General features: G+C 36.0%; 1 protein-coding gene across 23 annotated transcripts in view; it reads right to left on the bottom strand.

Moving 5' to 3' along the window:
- The window catches only part of CLASP2 (cytoplasmic linker associated protein 2), a 179,220-nt gene that overhangs the window by 85,660 nt on the left and 72,018 nt on the right, over positions 1–21,542 (bottom strand). For all 23 annotated transcript variants that reach the window (XM_057554500.1, XM_007191510.3, XM_057554501.1 and 20 more), the window contains 8 exons: positions 20,553–20,645; positions 17,563–17,708; positions 14,325–14,460; positions 8,589–8,659; positions 5,327–5,386; positions 4,061–4,138; positions 2,914–3,081; positions 620–675 (listed from right to left, as the gene is read on the bottom strand). In XM_057554500.1, coding sequence (XP_057410483.1) covers positions 620–675; positions 2,914–3,081; positions 4,061–4,138; positions 5,327–5,386; positions 8,589–8,659; positions 14,325–14,460; positions 17,563–17,708; positions 20,553–20,645 — 808 coding nt within the window. The remainder of the gene's footprint in view (positions 1–619; positions 676–2,913; positions 3,082–4,060; positions 4,139–5,326; positions 5,387–8,588; positions 8,660–14,324; positions 14,461–17,562; positions 17,709–20,552; positions 20,646–21,542) is intronic.

Below are 21,542 nucleotides of genomic sequence, written 5' to 3'. Positions count from 1 at the left end.
TGCCCCTCTTAGGTAATGCCAATTAAGTCATTAAATTTCTGGTCTTTAGTTTTTCAGTTTTAATGAGGAGTTTTATAAACTCTGAGTTATGACCCATTAATATAGGCTGTGAAATCAACTAAATGGGTCATGACAGCATTTTAAAGAAATGAAACACAGTAGAAAAGAGAATGCATCACAAGTAAGGGTAAGCAGGCTTCCTGGAACTTTGGATTATACTATATATGTATATTTATATACAATATACTACACAGCATATGTATATTGTATATATATAATTATATACACTACATTGTATATATGACATGTAGTGTATGTATATGGTATACAAACACAGGTACAGTATTAGGTGTAGTATTTACTATGTAAAATGATTTTCTCATTGTGGGTCATATTAAAACAGTTTCAAAGCTACTGCTTTTAACTGTTTAGCTTTAAAGCTGTTCTAATGTGCTTTTAAAACTTTTAAAGTGTAACTTTGTGTTTTAAACTTTTCAACCCTTGATGTGACCCAGAGTGAGAATATCTTTTTACATAGTAACTTTTACTTTATTTATAAAGTCACTTTTACTCTATTAAGTAAAATATGCTATGACTCTTAGTTAAAAAGGCAATTTACCTCTTCCAGCAACAGTTGATGGGTTTGCTGTAGACCATTTGGAAGAAAAAGGGCGGCTGCAAGGTAAAAAGAAATACTTTTAGTAAGATGACATAATTTATCACTCCTCTGACAAAAATTAATGAAATACCATTGAGTTTTCCGAAGAGTTGAGACGTATTTCTGATTTCAATTTTCCTTTTACAAATCACTTTAGAACAGTTGTTGTCATATATCAATGGTATCTAAGTTAGCTGTGAAGCAAAAATGAAATAACTAGCATTGAATAAAGACTGTAAGCTCTACAGAAACAGGGACCAGGTTGCTGTTGTCCACTCTGGTCCTCAGCACACACTACCACAGGGAACTCAATAATAGCACTCTCCAACACTTCTATTCTGAGATATTTTACTTAGAGGGAGAGAAAGGTAGTATTATTGCTAGTACACAGGGGATTCAGTGTAACCAAGGCCTGTCTCACCGAAGTCATAATGGTTGTGGCCATTGGTAACTCGTGCAGTTACCCTGTAGGTATAACACCATCTATAGCAGTTCTATTAAGTGTTACTGCATGGGGCAACAGAAACAAAGCTAAGGACTACTGTTGAGGATAACATGTATGATTAGAAAGCAAAACACCTAGAATCAACTCAAAGAATCCACTGCCTCCTTTAATATCTCTTTTGATTATTTATCTTTAATTACTATGGTACTCTGAAGCCCATAAATAAATATCTAAGTATGCGAGAGAGTCTGGAAAGTATATCTATCTATGTATCTATCTATCTATCTGCCACGCTGTGTGGCTTGTGGGAGTTTTAGTTCCCTGACCAGGGATTGAACCCAGGCCCTCGGCAGTGAGAGCATGGAGTCCTAACCACTGGACCGCCAGGGAATTCCCTGTCTACAAATTTTAAAGGTAAGGGGAAGAGAGGTTAATGACAGAGTGCTGAAAAACATTCTTTAAGTTATTATTATCAAATGGTAAATTTGGTAGTTGGTTATTAAACCCAGTATTATATTACTTTTATAATTGTCCCCTAAAATTGTTACTCTAATAGGTTGAGGCAGACCACTTCAAGTCCACAGATTTTAAAGTTGTTTGTTTATGTTTAAAGATGTTCTACTAGAGTAAGAAAATATCTTGTTTAGATCCTTGCTATTCAAAGTATGGTCCATAGACAAAAAGCATTGACATCACCCAGGGGTAGGTAAAAAATGCAAAATCTCAGGTCCCATCCCAGATTTACTGAATCAGATTCTGCATTTTAACATGATCTCCAGGTGATTCATATACACTTTAAAGTTTGAGTATAGTAAATTAAAGTAAAGGGAAAAAAAGCAACAAAGCTCATTTGAGGTGAAGGATTTATCACAAATTTAAAGAGAAGTTTAAATAGGTAATTATTCCTACAAGAATTGTTTTTTAAAATCAAATCATATCTGCTTTTACTCCGAAAACATGTAAGTCACTGAACTTTTATTTAGTACAGTACTCACAAGACCCTGTGAGTGCTTCCTTGAATTTTGTGCCCTAGGTGCCTCCCAGTCCCAGTTCTGTACCAGAGAGTTGCAAAGGCAAACAGCAATCTTTGTGGGGTTAAGGTCCTAAAGAGATAGGAATTACAGGGAGGTAAACTGACATTCTGTGAGCTGCTCTTCCCTGGGGAAATCTTCAGATACTTGTGGCCACTGCTAGGGATCTTAGCAGTCTCATAGGGCTAGAGAAACAGAAAATAGGGGTAAGCCAAGGCAGCAAGGGTTTGAGGTAGCCAACATAATGATGAGAGGAGTTACAGAGAAGTGGGTCAGATACTAGATAATTTTGCCCCTTTGAGGGATCTGCTGAAATCTTAAACCATGCAAGAGGCGAGGAAAGAAAGCAGTGGAGTTTTTACCAGTCACAGTGCTGTGTAAGAGTTCTGAAGATGACTTCTGAATCTCCGTTATAACTCTTCCACTACAATGTCCTAGAAATGGGCTACTTACTATATTGACTATTTTCCAGGTATTAAGAAAAGTATACAAATTAATGCTTTCCAATCTTTTTCACAGACATGAACATATTCTAACAAAATATGTTTGAACATATTCAAACAAAATTTGAATCCCTATACTCTTTACCTAACGAGAAGTTATACAAGTATGTAATCCAACCCCTGAGAAAACAGACCAAAGAAAATAAGCACATTCAGTCATCATTCTTTCAAAAAGGCTTCAAGTGAAAGCAATCAGATATTCAACCATCCAACTTAAGGAACTTTGTGGAGCTGGAGAGACAAAGAAATCAGTAATTATCATTTATATGACCTTACTTGAGACTTTCTTGTGAGCTAGATGAGGACCTGTCTGATTGTGGAAGAGATGCTACACTGCCAGAACTCTTTAAGTAAGTTTGAAGACTCTTCTGATAAGATGGCTCAAGGGAATTATACAGTGTTTCAGCTTCACCAGGAAAGTGGTTTCTAAGACCCATGTAAGTCCTGTAAAACAAATGAACAAACAACAAAAAGTAACAACTTTGCATTATTAGACATTAACCGTAAAATGTGTACGTTCAAGAAGAACAAAGGTTTTTAAGCCCATAGGTTTTTTTTTTTTAATTTTTAAATTTATTTTTGGCGGCGTTGGGTCTTCATTGCTGCACACAGGCTTTCTCTAGTTGCGGCAAGTGGGAGCTACTCTTCTTTGCAGTGCGCAGGCTTCTCCTCGCAGTGGCTTCTCTTGTTGCAGAGCAGGGCTCTAGGCATGTGGGCTTCAGTAGTTGTGGCTCGTGGGCTCTAGAGCTCAGGCTCAGTAGTTGTGGCACATGGGCTTAGCTGCTGCTCAGCACGTGGGATCTTCCTGGACCAGGGATCGAACCTGTGTCCCCTGCGTTGGCAGGTGGATTCTTAACCACTGTGCCACCAGGGAAGTCCCCCATAGGTTTTTAATACACCCACAATGTGCCAAGTAGAATACTTTCTATATTTAACAAGTTTTGGTAGAAAGATGGCAAGCTTTTGAGAAAAGGAGATCTCAGTTCAAAAGCTGGCTGTAATCCTTACGGCCTGTGTGGCCTTGGGTAAACTCCCAAATCTCCAAACTTCAGTTGCCAATATAAGGAGATAGCACCTTTGTGGGATCATTTTAAGGATTAGAAAATAACATATACCTACTGCCCTACACAGTATCAGGTACATATTAAATGTTCAATAAATTAGTTATTTTTATTCACAGCAAAAGTGAGTATGTTATGATGGAACAGGAATACTGTTGAATGTACAAATGACAATGCTACGTGAACTGTTAAGACACCCAGTACAGATTTAATGGAGAAAAATCAACCTCCATTTTACTAAAGAGCTAATCAAATAGAATACTTGGGACACCTGAATGATATTTTCATTCTCCCAATATAATTCCTGTCAAAGAAAAGACCAAAGTATGTTTAAACTGTCAAAAAATACATTATAGTCTTACTTTCTTGCCTCCACTCTGGCCTCAGCATCAGCATCATGAATTCCCTTCTTAATAGTTTCAACCAAGACGGCTGCATGTCTATAAAATAAAACACCTTTAGATTCATGTGTAAAACTATGTATTTCACCATAAATGATACTGCCTATACATTATGCATCAATCACAAAGGGGCAAGGGAGATAAAAAGATAATTAGTACACAATAATAAATCTAAGATTGCAAGATTTCCTAATAATCCATCCCATACATTTCATTCATGTATGGTTTCCTTCTGACAAGTCAAACATTATAAACCTGGACATAATTATTTTTAGATGGAGTCCAGACATATAGCACTCAAATCTCAAATTTTTTATGAATTTAAAAAAACCTTTTGTGTGGTTCCTCACTAATCTACCAATGTATAAAATTACTTGCTAATAGTACGATCAGTTATAATTTAACCAAACTGAATAGCAGCTGCCACAAAAGAACTTAAAGAAAATTTGGAATTATGTCATGCCTGCAGTAAACAACAAATTCTATTTTTTAGAAATGGGTTATGAATAGATTTAATGATTTCCATGAGAATGGAAAATCAGCAACGTGTTCAACATAAATGCATGTATATCCCAAGCTTCAAACTTGAAATTAATGAGAAATACAACCATGCAAATAGCCAGTGACCAACATTTTCCTCTTGTTCATCTCAGAGCTTCACTAGACGCTGCCCAGTGTATACTTGACCAATGACACCTGACAACTGGTGTGGAAAAACTTTCCAACAAATCTCTCTCACCTTTTTTTTTAATGGCCGCACAGCGAGGCTTGCAGGATCTTAGTTCCCTGACCAGGGATCGAACCCGGGCCCTGGCAGTGAAAGCGCCAAGTCCTAACCACTGGACCACCAGGAAATTCCTCTTTCACTTTTTTAATCTCTTTCCTCTGAAAGGAAGTGCCTTTCTTCTATCTTAAATCATTCATTACTTGATTAATTGCACCTCAGGAAACCTATCTCACGTGACTAGAAATACATTTTAAAATATTTGCCCAATTTAACCTGGAACACCTTATGTAACCCATTTACTAAGAGACCCTCACTCACCCCACAAAGAAGAAAATCATAGCTGTAATGAATAAGAGCAGCACCACAGCTTTAAGGGAAAATCAGTGCTAATAACTTTAAAAGCAAAATGAGAAATAATGCAAAACCAGTCACATCAATTTCTAAAGAACCGGTGACAATGGGGAGGGGAGGGTGGTGGGAGAGGAATAGTCAATGCATACCTTTCCAATGAATGAGTCTGCCACTCCTGTAACAACAAATCTAAAAATTCAAATGAACGCCTGAAAAATAAAAGTTAATTATAACTAAATGTCATAACAATATAATAAGTTATATTAATTTATAACTAAATGTTAATTAACACTTTCTTCTATAATATTCCACTTTGCCCCCTAAATTAAAGCATAAGACATGTTTTTAGATATCTTTACTGTCAAATAATTAATTTATTAATTTAAAAAATAAATTTCTTTATTTATTTAGTTTTGGCTGCATTGGGTCTTTGTTGCTGGGCACGGTCTTTCTCTAGTTGCGGCAAGCAGGGGCTACTCTTCATTGCAGTGCACAGGCTTCTCATTGCAGTGTCTTCTCTTGTTGCGGAGCACGGGCTCTAGGCACACAGGCTTCCATGGTTGTGGCTCACGGGCTCAGTAGTTGTGGTTCACGGGGTCTAGAGTGCAGGCTCAGTAGTTGTGGCACACGGGCTTAGTTGCTCCGTGGCATGTGGGATCTTCCCGGACGAGGGCTCGAACCCGTGTCCCCTGCATTGGCAGGCAGATTCTTAACCACTGTGCCACCAGGGAAGTCCCACTTAACTTATTTAAGGCTCCAACTATTCCTATGCTTAATAGTTCAAAAAGACCTTAAGGGTTCCCCATAATTTTAACTTAAAATGTTTGTCAAATATACAATTTAACTTAATTTAAAAGATATTTTACCAAACACCTACTGCGTACTAGAAACTGAAGACATACAATGGTGACCAAGAAAGCTGCGACGGATCTTCCATTTCTACATTTGTTCCCTTAAATATATATGTAAATGATTCTTTTTTTTTTTTTTTTTTTTTTTTTTTTTTTTTTTAAAGGATTTTCTTATTTATTTATTTATTTATTTATTTATTTATTTATTTTTGGCTGTGTTGGGTCTTCGGTTCGTGCGAGGGCTTTCTCCAGTTGCGGCAAGCGGGGGCCACTCCTCATCGCGGTGCGGGGACCGCTCTTCATCGCGGTGCGCGGGCCTTTCTCTATCGCGGCCCCTCCCGTCGCGGGGCACAGGCTCCAGACGCGCAGGCTCAGCAATTGTGGCTCACGGGCCCAGCTGCTCCGTGGCATGTGGGATCTTCCCAGACCAGGGCTCGAACCCGTGTCCCCCGCATTAGCAGGCAGACTCTCAACCACTGCGCCACCAGGGAAGCCCTGTAAATGATTCTTAATCAAGTATTTGGTGTTTTCTCCTTAGCCTTCTGGTTCTCAACTTCTTCAACTGTCTCATTCTTGAGCTTTTGTTCTTTCTTGGCATCTGACGACACAGCTCTGCCCTGTTTTTCTTCCTTTATTAACACTTTCCCTCCACCTACCCTTACATAGGTGTTCACCTGGTTAGTGCTGATCTCAGCCCACTTCCCTTTTATAGTCTTTTCTTGGGCAGTATCACCTGTACCCTTAGCTCTATCAGCTGTACTTCTCACACCTAGTTCTTTATCTCCAGCACTGGTTCTTCAATTCAGCCATTAAGTCAGTGTCAACCAGCTCACAGACATCTCTACACAGGCAGTGAGTGTCAACTCAAACACTACATACTGATACAAAACAACAAATTTAATTCTTACCCTCTCAATTCTACTCTTGGAGCCCATATGATACAGATTAGAAAAAAGAGAAACATGGAGGTTAAATTAATTTGCCCAAAGTGATAGAGCACGGCCTTAAACCCCGGCGTTCTGACTCTAGAGATCACAGTCTGAAGCACTTGACATCACCTTCCTCATCCATATCCAATTATCAAGACTCATTTCTATATCTGAAATCTCCTGAATTTATTGAATAAAACCTCCTTCAATCAATTATCATAAATACAGCTCTAGTTCGGACCCTGCCTCTCTTACATGAGCTGTAAGAAGTCCTACTTAATTAAACCAGTGCTTCTCATTGTCTCTTTTTAATTGCTGTTCGTAGCTGAAATAAAAACTAGGATGGATGACATTACCTCCTCACCAAAAACTGCTAATGGAACAATATCAAAATTTCTCTTCCTGACATTCAAAGCCCTCTATACTTTGACTTCAATCTATCCCCTTCTTCCCCTCAGTCAGCCTCTTTTCCTACTGAATCCTCCCATTTATCATGTGTTCTGGCCTCAGTGGCCTGTCCGATGGCTCTGCAGCACACACCATAGCTTTCCATCTCTGCGTACATTATATCCCACTCTTTTCCCTTACAGGTATTGAATTGCTCCCCATTTTCAAGGTAATTTTCTGATGCATTTCCTGACTTCCTCTTCTCTGTCACATTCCTATTTCTCCAATTACCATTTTCTTCAGTGTAAGACAGAGATTGGTAAACCTTTTCTGTAAAGGGCCAGATAGTAAATATTTTAGGCAGTAAATATTTTAAACTTTGAGAACCACATAGTCTCTATTTTATATATTTTTCTTTCCCCCTTTTTAACTACCCTTCAAAAACGTAAAAAACAGTCTTAGCTTGTGGGCCATACAAAACTAGACTGTTGGACAGATTTGACCAGTGGGCTGTTGTCTGCCGACCCCTGACATAAGAGAGAGGTAATTAAACAACTGTCCCAAAACTCTGAATCACTTACAGGTAATAATGATGTCTTATTTTTCCTAACATTCAAAGTACTTAAATAAACATATTTATCAAACAAATAAGGGGGAAGAGTTCTTTACAATTTTCTTAAATATCCAATGCACAAATCTTGTTTTTGCTGTCTTTATTATTCATGGAGATAGTGATGATATTAAAGATTGTAGAAACCATAAGGAGAGAGAGAGATACTGACAGACTGACGTGTTATGGCTGCATACTCTGTGCCAAACACTATGTTCAATTCTACCATTGTGTTTCTCATTTAACCCTCACAACTCCATGGGGTCCACATTATTAGCCCCACTGACATACGAAGACACTGAGATTCAGGGCTGTTAAAATAACTGCCTGAGGTAGGACAATCAGTCACAGTTGTAGGACTCTAGGTAAGGGCTAACTCTAGACTCCATACTCTCTGAAAACCAAACAACTAGTGGCCCAAATAAACCAAACCTTAATAGGATAAAACTGAGAAATGTGCATAGTCATAACAAGCACTTTGTTCCTTTTTCCCTTATATGACATAAGATTAAAAAATTTTAATAAGGTTTCTAGAAGGCAAGAAATTGATGACAACTAATTTTTGCACCCAACTAAGAATTAAACATAATGCAATATTCAACATAAAGCTATACTAAGTTTTTTCAAAACTTACCTCCTTACAGGAACTGATTTTGATGTGCAATTGCTTGTTATTAAAGGTATAAGTCTGGGTACATGAGTATGCTGAAAAAGATATTTTAGAAGAGGTTGAAAAATACTGTGTACTTTACATAATCTCTTCTTCTATTTGCCTTGCATTCAAGTATTTAGCTATATTACAACAGAACAAAAATACCATAAAATCAGATTTTGAAAGAAATTAAGACCAGTCAAAAAGTTTCCCCAAATTAAAGTAATAGTAATGATATAGTTTCAGAAGGGCAGATGTGATTGTAATATTAAATAATAAAGACAAGTTAATTGTATACCTACAGAGAACTGTTAGGACAGTGTACTTTGGGGGGATGGAGCACTAAGAGGGACCAGGCATGTACTGGTCTTATTTTCTGACGTACTGCTACTGCTGGAGAAGACAGTAACTGCTATGTCATCAAAGCAGGTTATCAGAGTGAATCTACATTAACTACTGGGAATGCACTTTGAAATCGTGATTTTAATTGAACTTTCATCCTGGCTGAACCACAGCTCTCTAGAATTCAGGTAAAGGTCAGTATATACAACCTTCTGGTTTCTATTAGTAATTCTTATGTTCTTCTTTAGTGACGCAAACACTAAAAAGTTCATAATTGACATAAGAATAAAACAGTAACCTAAGCATACGTATTTGATGTTTTAAATCTCCTATTTTTCTTCTGAGCTAATGGTACGGGTTGGGTTCTCTAGGAGGCAGGCTCTATGATGGAGTTTAACATTCAGGATATTAAGAAGTGCTCTTGGGATCAACACCGGTGGAAGGCAGGAGAAGGAAGCAGGAGTGAGCAGAAGAAGAAATCAATCTGTGATACGGCCCAAGGACATCTTTGCCCGAAGCCGAAGCTTTGGGGAGCTCTGGAGCTAAAATGGTCCTTCAGAGTAGTCTCAAATTGGTCTAAGATAGCCACAGCGCTATACTTCCACATCAATCAGTTATTAGACGTGGGCCGTAACCAGGAAGGGGCAAGACCTTGGGAAAGGCAGCTCTCTGCAAGCTGAGGCAACCCTGGAAGAGGCTGGCAGCTGAAGACTGGCTGCCCACATTGCTTCCAGTCCTGGGGAAACAAGTCTTCAGTGAAGGAGAACGTGAATGGCACATCAGTGTGTGCCTCAACTAACTCAACCAAAATTAGAGGGAAAGCTTTTCTCAGTTCCTACAGAGGGAAACCACCCACAGGCCTGAAGTTGTTCAAATGAGGATAATGCAACACAGTGCTGACCTGCATATTATTCAACTGTTACATTCAGCGTGGAAGGGCTCTGCGGAGCCGGCTCCCTTAGAGCATCCAGAAGAACCCATCCCCAAACAGTACTGTGGCGTTAAAGCCCAAGGAGACTCCCTAGCCACAACATACTACATAGGAGGTCTCACCTACCTTCTTCCTCCTCTCTCATAACCTCCTCAAAACCCTACTGCTGACTGATTAACCCACATCCAACACAGTGGCAGGGATGGGGCAAAAGACTAACCTAACTATTGTTACACCACACTCGGGGGAGCTATACCAAAGGAAAATAAAAAGTGACCCTCACAATTACAGATGATGCATTCAACCAAACACCAAGTCAGAACCTGGGAAACAAAATATAGAAAACAGGAAATAATGTAAAACAACAACAACAAAACACCCGATTTGTATTTTCAGTGAGATCATAAGATAGTAAGTAGAATTTAAAGGAATTTTTCCTGAGAACATATACAGCTGTAAGACAGAAAACAAAAAAATATTTAGGAAATGATAAATGACAAACAGAAGCAACAAATAAATGATCCATGAAAACTAACATAAATTTAAGGAAACTTCATTTTAGTCAGAAATCTGGCTCCACTATGTAAAGAAAGCACTAATGAAAGATGATCTACTCCAAGGCCTGCCATGAGGGAACTCCTGACACAGAGACTCTTCTATAAAGCTTCCTAAGGTGGTGTTTTGTTTTAAATTAAAAAATCAAATGATATCTAACTTATTCTAGAGACAATAAAAAGTTAAGAAAACAATTGAGTGAAAAGGACACAATTCTGAGGGAAAAGAAATGTGAACCTGAAGTCCAGTTTTTGAGTTCCTGTAAAAGGGCAAAGAAAAGCCATTTTGAAATACGCAAAGATAAATATATATGAAAATTGAGAACACACTAAAATCACAGAAAAATTTTAAATGGGAAGAGTTTCCTAATAAAGATTGGGCAGGAATAAAGGCAGCAAAAAAAAAAAAAGCAATTAATTTCAATTGCTGAAAATGAAAATGTCTTTGGCTCAATTTAATTTAATGGTTAAGGGGAAAAAATGACATGAATAAGATAAAATATATACTTTTTAAAAGGCTGTGGAAGTAAAACAGAGGTTTTATTCCTGACACTGACAATGAGTAAGAAACTTCTAAGAAAATAATGAAATAGGTAAGGAGCAAATACAATGAACATAAAACAGAAAAGATAGGAAAGAAAAAATACTATTTCAAGATGGTAGTAGTCAAAAACTTTCACCATACATAAAGTACATGAAGCAAGAATTGTTAGGAAAATAAAGTTGATAAAAACTAGAATCAGAATTTGCCAGATAAAGCAGCTTTTTAAAAAATGAGACCATGAAGAATTTGAATAATAAACAAACTAGATTTAGTAATGAATAAAGTACCCTATAAATGAATTCCATATTTTGCAAATACTAAAAGACTATCTATCTAAATTTATGATGTATTAGGATACTAACAAAATTCAGGTGATTCAATGAAGAAGAAATTGTACAACCAAATTGTATGATCAGAATATCATGAGATTACAAAATGATAAGAACAAAAGAACCATCTGAAAATGCAAACAATATCCTTATATAATTCAAAGAGAAAGTTGAAATGGAAATTACAAATGATTGAGAATTATAAAATAAAGAGAATGTGATAAATCTAAGTCACTGGATGCTGCTAATGCCAAACTCAGAAGAAAACATTATAATAAGAAAGTGTTGTAATATTAAACAACAAAAACTATGACAAATTATCTAAGGATATACCACAAAAATCTAGGGGGAAAAAAAGAGGTAAAAGCCACAGCAAGTCAAAGAAAGGAATTAAGAAACACAAATGTAGAAACTAAAGAACTAGAAAAAATTAAAGAACCCCATTGGTACCAATAAAACAAACTTGAAGCTTATAAAAAAATCCATAACAATACCTCTAGCAAGTGTTTTTTTTTTTTTTAAAAGAACATATAATAATATAATAAGAAAAAATGGCAATATAACCACAGTGGAAGAAACTTTTTTTTAAATTAACAGTATACAACCTCATGCCAAGGAGTCTTAAAATCTATATGAAATAGATATTCTGAGAAAACACAAATAACCAAGAATACTTCAAAAAGAGATGCAAGAAAGCCCAGTCTAAACCACTAGAAATGTTACTGGATAACTTCGAGTCAGCAAACCCTAATAACAAAATATGTTAAACCAAAAAATTACAGAAAATTCTACAAAAGACTTATATTAAGTAAATACCAAAATCTTAATTAGCCAACTGCATCTAGCAGCATCATAAGGTACAATGGCCAAGCAGAATTTAGCTCATGAATGTACAATGGATAAATGAAAAGAGAACCATTTCTAAAGATATTAAAGGGATATTTGACAAGATTCCACATCTATTGTTGACCAAAATTTAGCAAAATAGAAATAGGAGGAAATTCTCATAACCTAATGTAAAGTATCGAGAAAGTTATCCCAGACATCATATTTAAAGTACTCCCATTAAACTCAGGGATAAAACAAAGATTTCAATAATTTCCACTATTTTTGAACACTGTTATGAAGGTGCCAGATTTAGTGAAGCTTACAAAAATATTAAAACAGAAAGAAACGAACATTTCCATAGATAGATTCATAGATTTCTTCATAGGCACTGGATTTAATTGCTGAAAAAACCTTCTGGTACAGCAGTATTAGAAAAAAACATCACTTAACAGGAGAGGACAAACTGATCAAAGAAACTGAAAAGGCATTTAAAAAATAGACCCATATGTTTATGGAAATTTACTACATGAAAACAGTGGTATTTTAAGAAAAGACTGAACTGTAATTCACTACATGCCACTGGGTCAAATGGCTTTGTATTTGGGGGAAAATGAAGTTAGATACCTGTATTTCACACAGAAATAAAATTGAGTTAGATCTAAACCTAAGAAACAAAATCATGAAAGTTTTAAACAATTGAATATTTTTATAATTGAGAAATGAGGAAGGTTGTTTTAACTATAACAAAACCACAAAAGGAGCATTGTCTCAAAGCAAAAAAATTTCAAATTTCTATATATAACAAATGATAACTTAAACAATATTTGAAGAATTGACAAACTGGCACAAAATATTTGCAACATAGAATTAATTTACAGTCATCCATCAGTGTCCACAGGGGTGGTTCCAAGACCCTGGGAGGATCCCCAAATCTGTGGATGCTCAAGTCCCTTATATAAAATGGTGCAATATTTTTATAAAACCTACACACATCCTCCTGTATACTTTAAGTCATCTCTAGATTACTTATTATAGTTAATACAATGTAAATTATAAGTAAATAGTTGTAATTACTGTAAATGTTATATAAATAGATGCCAGCAGGAGGCAAATTCAAGTTTTGCTTTTTGGAACTCTCTGGGATTTTTTTCCCCCCAAATATTTTTGATCTGAGGTTGGTTGAATCCACAGATGCAGAACCCATGGATAAGGAGGGCTGACTGTCCTTATAACGTATAAAAAAGGCCTTAGAAATAAGTGAGGAAAAAAATGCACAAAGTATAAACTGGCAATCCAAAGAAAAACTATTAAAGGAAAAAAAAAAACCTAATGTCTATAATAATCCAAGAAATGCGAAGTAGAATATGAAATAATATTTCAATTATTAAATTTTTAAAACCTTTAAGATACTAATAATGCACAATGTTGGTAAAGGGTGGAAAGAAAGAACTTCATAAACCTCAGGGAGAAGAATGGTGAGGACAATTTAATATTATGTTCTTTAATAGAGAACTGATTTAGACATTAAAAAGAATTATTTGTATGGACAAGGGAAGCTGCCCAAGTACATGAAGTTTAAAAAGTGTAAAAAAACATTATTTTTACACATATGTAAAATACAAATGCTACATTTACATTTTGTAGTAAATATAGTTTGTATAGGCAAGAACAGAAGTTTGGAAAAGTACATACTGAATGGCTAGAGTGGTTAGTTGCAGAAGAGCAGAATTCAAGTGTGGAAGATTTATTTTTTTTAACTCTGTTCTTTTGGGCACCTTCAAGATGTGGATGATGAGAAATATTAAGAATTTGTCTGTCATCTTTTACCACTGTCTATAACTTTTTTATTGTTTTACATTTGCCTGCTACCACCTATAATGTGGTTATACACACACACACACACACTCACACACATACATGAATATTATGTCTATTATATTCTGTATGCAAGCATGTTTACTTTGTAATCCTCTGTACTATTTAAATGTTCAATAATAACTGTGTATTACTTTTATTATCAGAAAAATAATTCAAAAGTAATTTTCCTTTGGGGTTTAAAAAAATACCAATGATTTATTTAAGTACACTGAGAGAGAGACATACCGACAGAGAGGTGGACAAACACACAGAGAGAAAGATAGAAAAAATAAAAGAGAACAAAAGAAAAGAAAGGAAAAGAAAAGAACTTACCCGAATTATGAATCTGATTGCTGCACATCCAGAAGTTGCCATGACTTTTGCACTATTGGGGACGAGATTAAAAAGTGTAGGTACAATGGCTTCAGCTCCATGATCAAACTTGTTTCCCAAAACTGTTGAAAGATGGCTATAAAGGAAGACAGAAAAATGTTTTTAAAAAAAATAGTTTAACATTAAATATAGGTAGGACCATACAATTTTAAAATATTCTTTTACTGAATTAACAAAATTTTTATTTTAACCAGTTCCAATGGCAGAAAAACAAAAGAGAGAAAGGCAAGTGCAGATACTACCTACTTCCTTCTTTTCCCCGTCCTTTTACTGTCGAGTGCAAAGTTGAAATTTGGCATTTTAACCATCTCTTTGCAATGGAGAAGTCATCTAATCTCAGAATTTAACCATTAACATGACAGGTAAAACACTCAGCTCTGACTGTACTAACTTTAGTCTTTATCCATTGGATATTTCCACTCTGATGTCCCAATATCAATCTTAAATTCAACATATTTGACAAATAAGTAAAATCTTTCCCAAATCAGTACTCCTCTATTTCTTTCTTTTTATTTTTTTAAATTTTATTTTTGGCTGTGTTGGGTCTTCGTTGCTGCATCCGGGCTTTCTCTAGTTGTGGTGAGCGGGGACTACTCTTCATTGCATGTGCGGGTTTCTCATTGCGGTGGCTTCTTTTGTTGTGGAGCACGGGCTCTAGGCGCATGGGCTTCAGCAGTTGTGGCATGCAGGCTCAGTAGTTGTGGCTCGCAGGCTCTAGAGCACAGGCTCAGTAGTTGTGGTGCATGGGCTTAGTTGCTCTGCGGCATGTGGGATCTACCCGGACCAGTGATCAAACCCGTGTCCCCTGCATTCGCAGGCGGATTTTTAACCACTGCGCTACCAGGGAAGTCCCAGTACTCCTCTATTTCTATTAATGAGAAATATTAATATTTCGGTCACAAGTACTCCCTGACATCTTTGGTGTAGGATTTCAGAATTCTTGATTGAAAATAGAACTCTACCATACATTGATTAGTTGGGTGACTCTAAGGACGTCTGTCTTCTCTTTCCAAATTTGTAGTTAAACAACTAATCCAGGCTAATTAATTTAATATGATTTTGGGTAAAACACTTAGGAAGAATGCTGTAATTACAGTTCTGACAATGTTTGTGGAATTATTTAATTTCTATATAACATATCTTATCTAAAATACATGGTTGGGGTACAGTTAGCTCCAGAATTTCAGGTTCCTGGTTCAAAGAGGTACTCAGACTCAGACTGACTTACTAGTGTTCAGTTATACCTTCAGTTTTCCAATGTGAAACTCAAATCAGAAGCAGAGAGGTGCCACCTGTGCCCGGATGTTGCTGTCTTCCTTTAAAGAGTGTAAGAGTTTTGTTCTGGTAGGCCAGTGATGTACTTTGAAATCAGCTTGATCTTTATAAGCTTACTGGGAGGGGTGGCCTGAGAGTACTGCAGAGTACTCAGCCTCCAGAGTAGCCTGAACAGTCCTATTCCTATACAACAGCCTTTCTGGGGTCTCTACTGAATGCCCTGGGTGTTCAACAACGTTTCTCCAGTCTGGCTCGTCAGAACTTGAACCTCTCCCGGCCCAGGTGAACTCTGGGAATTGTTGTTTATCTTATAGCTTCCAGCAGTTCTTTCCAGTCCTCAGGGAGTTGTATCTTTCACATGCACAGATTAGTATTCAACTAGACTCATGGGATCCCCTATGCAGATTTCTATAACTCTTTTTCTGTATATCTCTCCTCTCCAGCGTTCTGCACTGCAAATTTTAGCCACTTCAGCTTTCGGAACCTCCAATCTGTTTCTTCTTCAACTCAGTGAGACTGCCTTGCTCTGCCTGGGTTCTCCCTCCCTCTCCACGGTCCAGAAAATGCATCCAGGTCAAAACTGTGCTGATCATACTGTTCAACTGACTTGTTTGTTTCAAGAATTACACTCCTGGGGGCTTCCCTGGTGGCGCAGTGGTTGAGAGTCTGCCTGCTAATGCAGGGGACACGGGTTCGAGCCCTGGTCCGGGAGGATCCCACATGCCGCGGAGCAACTGGGCCCGTGAGCCACAACTACTGAGCCTGCGCGTCTGGAGCCCGTGCTCCACAACAAGAGAGGCCGCGAGAGTGAGAGGCCCGCGCACCGCGATGAAGAGTGGCCCCCACTTGCCGCAACTAGAGAAAGCCCTCGCACAGAAACGAAGACCCAACACAGTCAAAAATAAATAAATAAATTAAAAAAAAAAGAAAGAAAAAAAAGAATTACACTCCCGCTCTGCCTGCTGTCCATCATCTGTACACAGTTGTCTTACATATTTTCTCCAGTTTTCTGCAAGAGGGCTAATCCTGTACCAGTTGTTGCATCATGGCAAGAAGCAGAATTCCCATCACGGACTATTTTTGAAGGTTACAATTTGTGGATTTTTGTTTTGTTTTGTTATCAAGAGATAGTCAATTATTTTGGTATATTGACTTGTATCTAGCAATCTTGCTATATATTCCCTTAATTATAATAATTTATCTATCAATTCTTATCATTTTCTGCATGGATAGTTATATCATTTGTTAATAAGGGCAGTTTTGTTCCTTTTCTTGCAATCCTCATAGTTTTTATTTCCTGAGGGGTTTTTTGTTTGTTTATTCTGTTTTGACTAGGACATCTAATACAATCCAGATTATAAATATTAATAGTAGGCATCTTTGTGTTCCCTCTCTTCAAAGTAATACAACAACATACACAACAAAGTATTCTGGTCGGGAGAAGTGGTAAAAGGAGTTTAAGTGTTCTACCATCCTTAAATTTTAGAAAAATATAAACATACAAAATAGGTTTAGACTTTGATAAGTTAATGATGCATGTTATAATTCCAAGACAACTGCTAAAATATCAGAAATAAAAAGCTTAATATCCAAATTAGCAAAGAGAAAGTTACATATAGCCAGTTCTCAGACCCATTCATTTTCTTCTTATACTCACAGAGTTAGTGACCAAAAATCCACCAGTAGACTTTAGACATATAAACATATTTTAAGGTTGGTATAAAGTGCTATTAAGAAAGATTTTTTTTTAATCACACAAATTTAATCCTTATATATATGATGTTTGGAACATATATATGCTTTTTTGGGGTTATCCTGCTAGTGCTTTACTGAATAATCACTGAATCAATGAGTACAAAATTCGTTCATAAAAAATACTTATCACAAAAAAGAATATGCTTACGCCACAGTAATGCAAGCTTCTCTAACCACCTGGGATCTAAGATCCTTAGCTGAAAGTTTAAGTGCTCCATCCAACAAGCGTAAATGTTGGAAAAAGCCATCATATTGTGCAGCTCCAGCAACAAGCAATGATCGAATTTTCTTAAGCTGAAATAAAGAGAATTTTCATTACTGACGTTAAAAAGTGGCAGTGCAAAAAAAAGCTACCTAAACTTCACTATTGGAACAAAATTAAAAATTTTTTCATTATATTTCATAATTATATTCAGACATTTTAACAGCATTAAATGTATCTTATAAATAAACATGCAAACAAACAAAAAAGCTTTCTGGAAAAGAACATTATAGATTTAATTATATGCATAACAGACATATAATGTATGAGTAGGTAAGTAAATTTTAAAGTTTTAAGGGAGTCTTTTCAAAATTGTCACAAAATACACATTAAAATAAAATTTACCATTTTAACCATTTTAAAGTATACAACTTAGTGGCAATAAGTACATTCAAAATGTTGGGCAACCATTACCACTATCTACTAAGAAGCCTATTTTTAAAAGAACCAAATTTGGAAACTATATTCATCCATATGCAAAAGTAAAAAATCAAAAGGATCAACCATTAAGTCATCACCATCTCCAATATTTTAACATTATCACACTTACTTTGTGACACAAATAGCTCTTTCTCCCTATTTCTAAACCTTTAAGAATAGGATTGCCAAATGTTTTCCATATAAACATCATGCATACCTAATAAAATTAATCAGTCAATTGAGATACACTCAGGTGCACATCTGTGCTCACACATACAAGCTAAAAGTTTACCTATCATACCCATTATTATGTATAACTTCATATTAAATTCTGTGGTTTTCTAAATTTTTAAAGATATCTTTAAAGATGAATTAAGGATGGAAAACATAAAAATAAAACACTGTGGATATTAGAAAAACATCTGAAAGAACAGTTATACAATCTTCGGGTATATAAGGTAGGCAAACTATCATAAGCAGAAGAGAAATCAGAAGGCATCTAAACAACTAAAAGAAATTACAATATGGTAGGAAAAAATTATCTGCAATATATAAGTACAAAAGACAAATAACCAAATATTAAATTGGGCAAAATAAATATAAGAAAATGTGTTCAACCTTACCAGTGATAAGCAAATGCAATTACAACAGAGACACATCATTTGCCTTCATTAGATTGGCAAAAGTTAAAAAGACTCGATAGCACCCAGTAATAGCTCTTACTGTTAAGATCATGGATGACTAATACCTTTGTTCAAAATATTCTGGCAATGTCTACTAAAATAAAATTGCATCTACTCTTTACCCACCAATCTACTTTTAAAAATTTAAGCTATAAAAATAAAAACACCATTGTTATAAATATGTGCAAGGATGTTTATTGCAATATTGTTAAAACAGCACAAAATATAAAAACAAGTCCATCCAAGTTTCTAGAAACATACAGCCCACCAAAACTGAATCAAGAATAAATAGATAATTTGAACAGTCCAACTGCTAGGAGTGAAATAGAATCTGCAATAAAAAAAACTCCCTGCAAAGAAAGTCCAGGACTGGATGGCTTCACTGGGGAATTCTACCAAACGTACAAAAAACAACTTATACCAATCCTTCTCAAACTCTTTCAAAAGACTGAAGAGGAGGGAATACTCCCAAAATCATTTTATGAAGCCACCATCACCCTGATACCAAAATCAGACAAAGACGCGACCAAAAAAGAAAATTATAGGCCAATATCTTTCATGAATATAGATGCAAAAATCCTCAACAAAATATTAGCAAACTGAATCCAACAACACATAAAAAGGATCATACACCATGGTCAGGTTGGATTCATCCCAGGGTCACAGGACGGTTCAACATACGCAAATCAATGTGGTCAAAAGCCACATGATCATCTCAACAGATGCAGAAAAAACATTTAATAAAATTGAACATCCATTCATGGTAAAAACTCTTATCAAAGTGGGTATAGAAGGAACATATCTCAACATAATAAAAGCTATTTTTGCCAAACCCACAGCCAATGGTTTATGCCAAACTCAAACCCAATACTCAACGGTGAAAAGCTGAAAGCCTTCCCACTAAAATCTGGAACAGGACAAGGATGGCCTCTCTACCACTTCTATTCAATTTAGAAGTCTTAGCCACAGAAATCAACAAAAAAAGAAATTAAAGGTATCCAAACTGGAAGGGAAGAGGAAAATTGTCACTATATGCAGATGACATGATAATTTATATAGAAAACCCTAAAGACACCACACAAAAACTATTAGAACTGATAAATGAATTCAGCAAGGTACCAGGATACAAAATTAACATACAGAAATCTGTTGCATTTCTTTACACTAACAATAAACTATCAGAAAGAAAAAGTAAAAAAAAAAAAAAAATTCCCTTTATAAATCACATAAAAAAAAAAAAAAAACCTAGGAATAAACCTGAACAAGGAGGTGAAAGACTTATATGCTGAGAATCATAACACGTTGATAAAGGAAACTAAAGATGATTCAAAGAAATCATCTCATGCTCTTGGATTGGAAGAATTAATACGGTTAAATGGCCATACTGCCCAAAGCAATCTACAGATTTAATGCCATCCCTACGAATTTACATTCCCACCAACAGTGCAGGAGGGTTCCCTTTACTCCACAACTATGTAACCCTAAGGAGACTCATCGTCCCGGGGCATCAATGAAGCTCAAAAAGTAGCACAGTGGAGACACTAACAAATGGGTGAGATAGGCTCCACCTGATTAGCAAAACAGAAAAAAATGGACCCTAACTAAGAAAAGGCCTATTATCTCAATGTATTTTCCAGAAAGAAATGTTACCTATCAGACTCTCTATTTCATAAGCAAATACCAGATAGTACTACTATCGAATTTCCAAGTTTTTGAAAAAGAACATTGAAAAAAAAAGGAGAGGGATAAAAAAATAAAAAGTAAAAAACTTACTGCATTGGCACGCTGATCCCAGTCGTGTTTGTCATCTGACAAAATTTCCCTGATTTTATTTAATGTTTCTTCAAGTTCTCGACTAGAATAGATCTTAAAGAAAAGATGCAAAATTATAACATTAATATTTCTTGCCACAGCAAAATTATGCCCTCATGTTCAAATAATCTTTCCAGTAATAGTATTATTTCCCATTCTAGCACCATTTTTAAATGGAGAATGAAAATACATTATAGATAATAAAAAATAAAATGCTTTGTCTTCCTTACCTGTTACCCAGGTAAGGATATTTCTCCACTCATGAGTAACTTCAAATATACTTTTAAAGTGCTTTGTCATTTAAAAACAAAATGCAAATATCCTACAGATTAGTAAAAACAGGACTGAGTTCTCAAAATGACTTCAGGTATATAACATATCTATTGCATTCGTATACTTATTATACAATATTGCAAAAGGACATGTTTTAGGTTAGTCCCTCCTCCGACCCTCTCGCTAGACTGTAGCCAGGAGAGCTACATGCTTTATTCCCTCTGGAGCTAACTGTCTGCCAAACACCATTATCCTTTCATTCACTTAACAAATATCCACATAACAGGGATGTAACATTCTAGGCACTAAGGACACTATGGTGAGCAAAAAATAGGCATGGTCTTTGCCTTACGGAACTTATAATCTAGTCAGGGAAAGAAAAAAATTAATCAAATGATATAAAATATGAAATTGCAAATAGAAAGTATCACCAAGGAGAAGTACATACTGCCATGAAAGTATACATACAATAGGGGGTTTGAACTAGTTAGGAAAGTCAAGCTTGAATTGAGAGCTAAAGCATGAGGGAGACATCATTAGACAAAATAGAGAAAGATCAGCCTTTCCTGTGGTGAACAGCATGTGCAAAGGCTCTGTGACAGAAAGAAACTGAAAGAAGGCCAAGTACAGTAGTAAAGAGTGCAAAGGGGATCAGGGGAAGAGATAGTGACCCAAGGC

This window comes from Balaenoptera acutorostrata, chromosome 10, assembly GCF_949987535.1.
Source record: "Balaenoptera acutorostrata chromosome 10, mBalAcu1.1, whole genome shotgun sequence".
Taxonomy (NCBI): Eukaryota; Metazoa; Chordata; class Mammalia; order Artiodactyla; family Balaenopteridae; genus Balaenoptera; species Balaenoptera acutorostrata.
The sequence above is the reverse complement of the archived record's forward strand: the minus strand, read 5'-3'. Positions and strand labels throughout refer to the sequence as shown.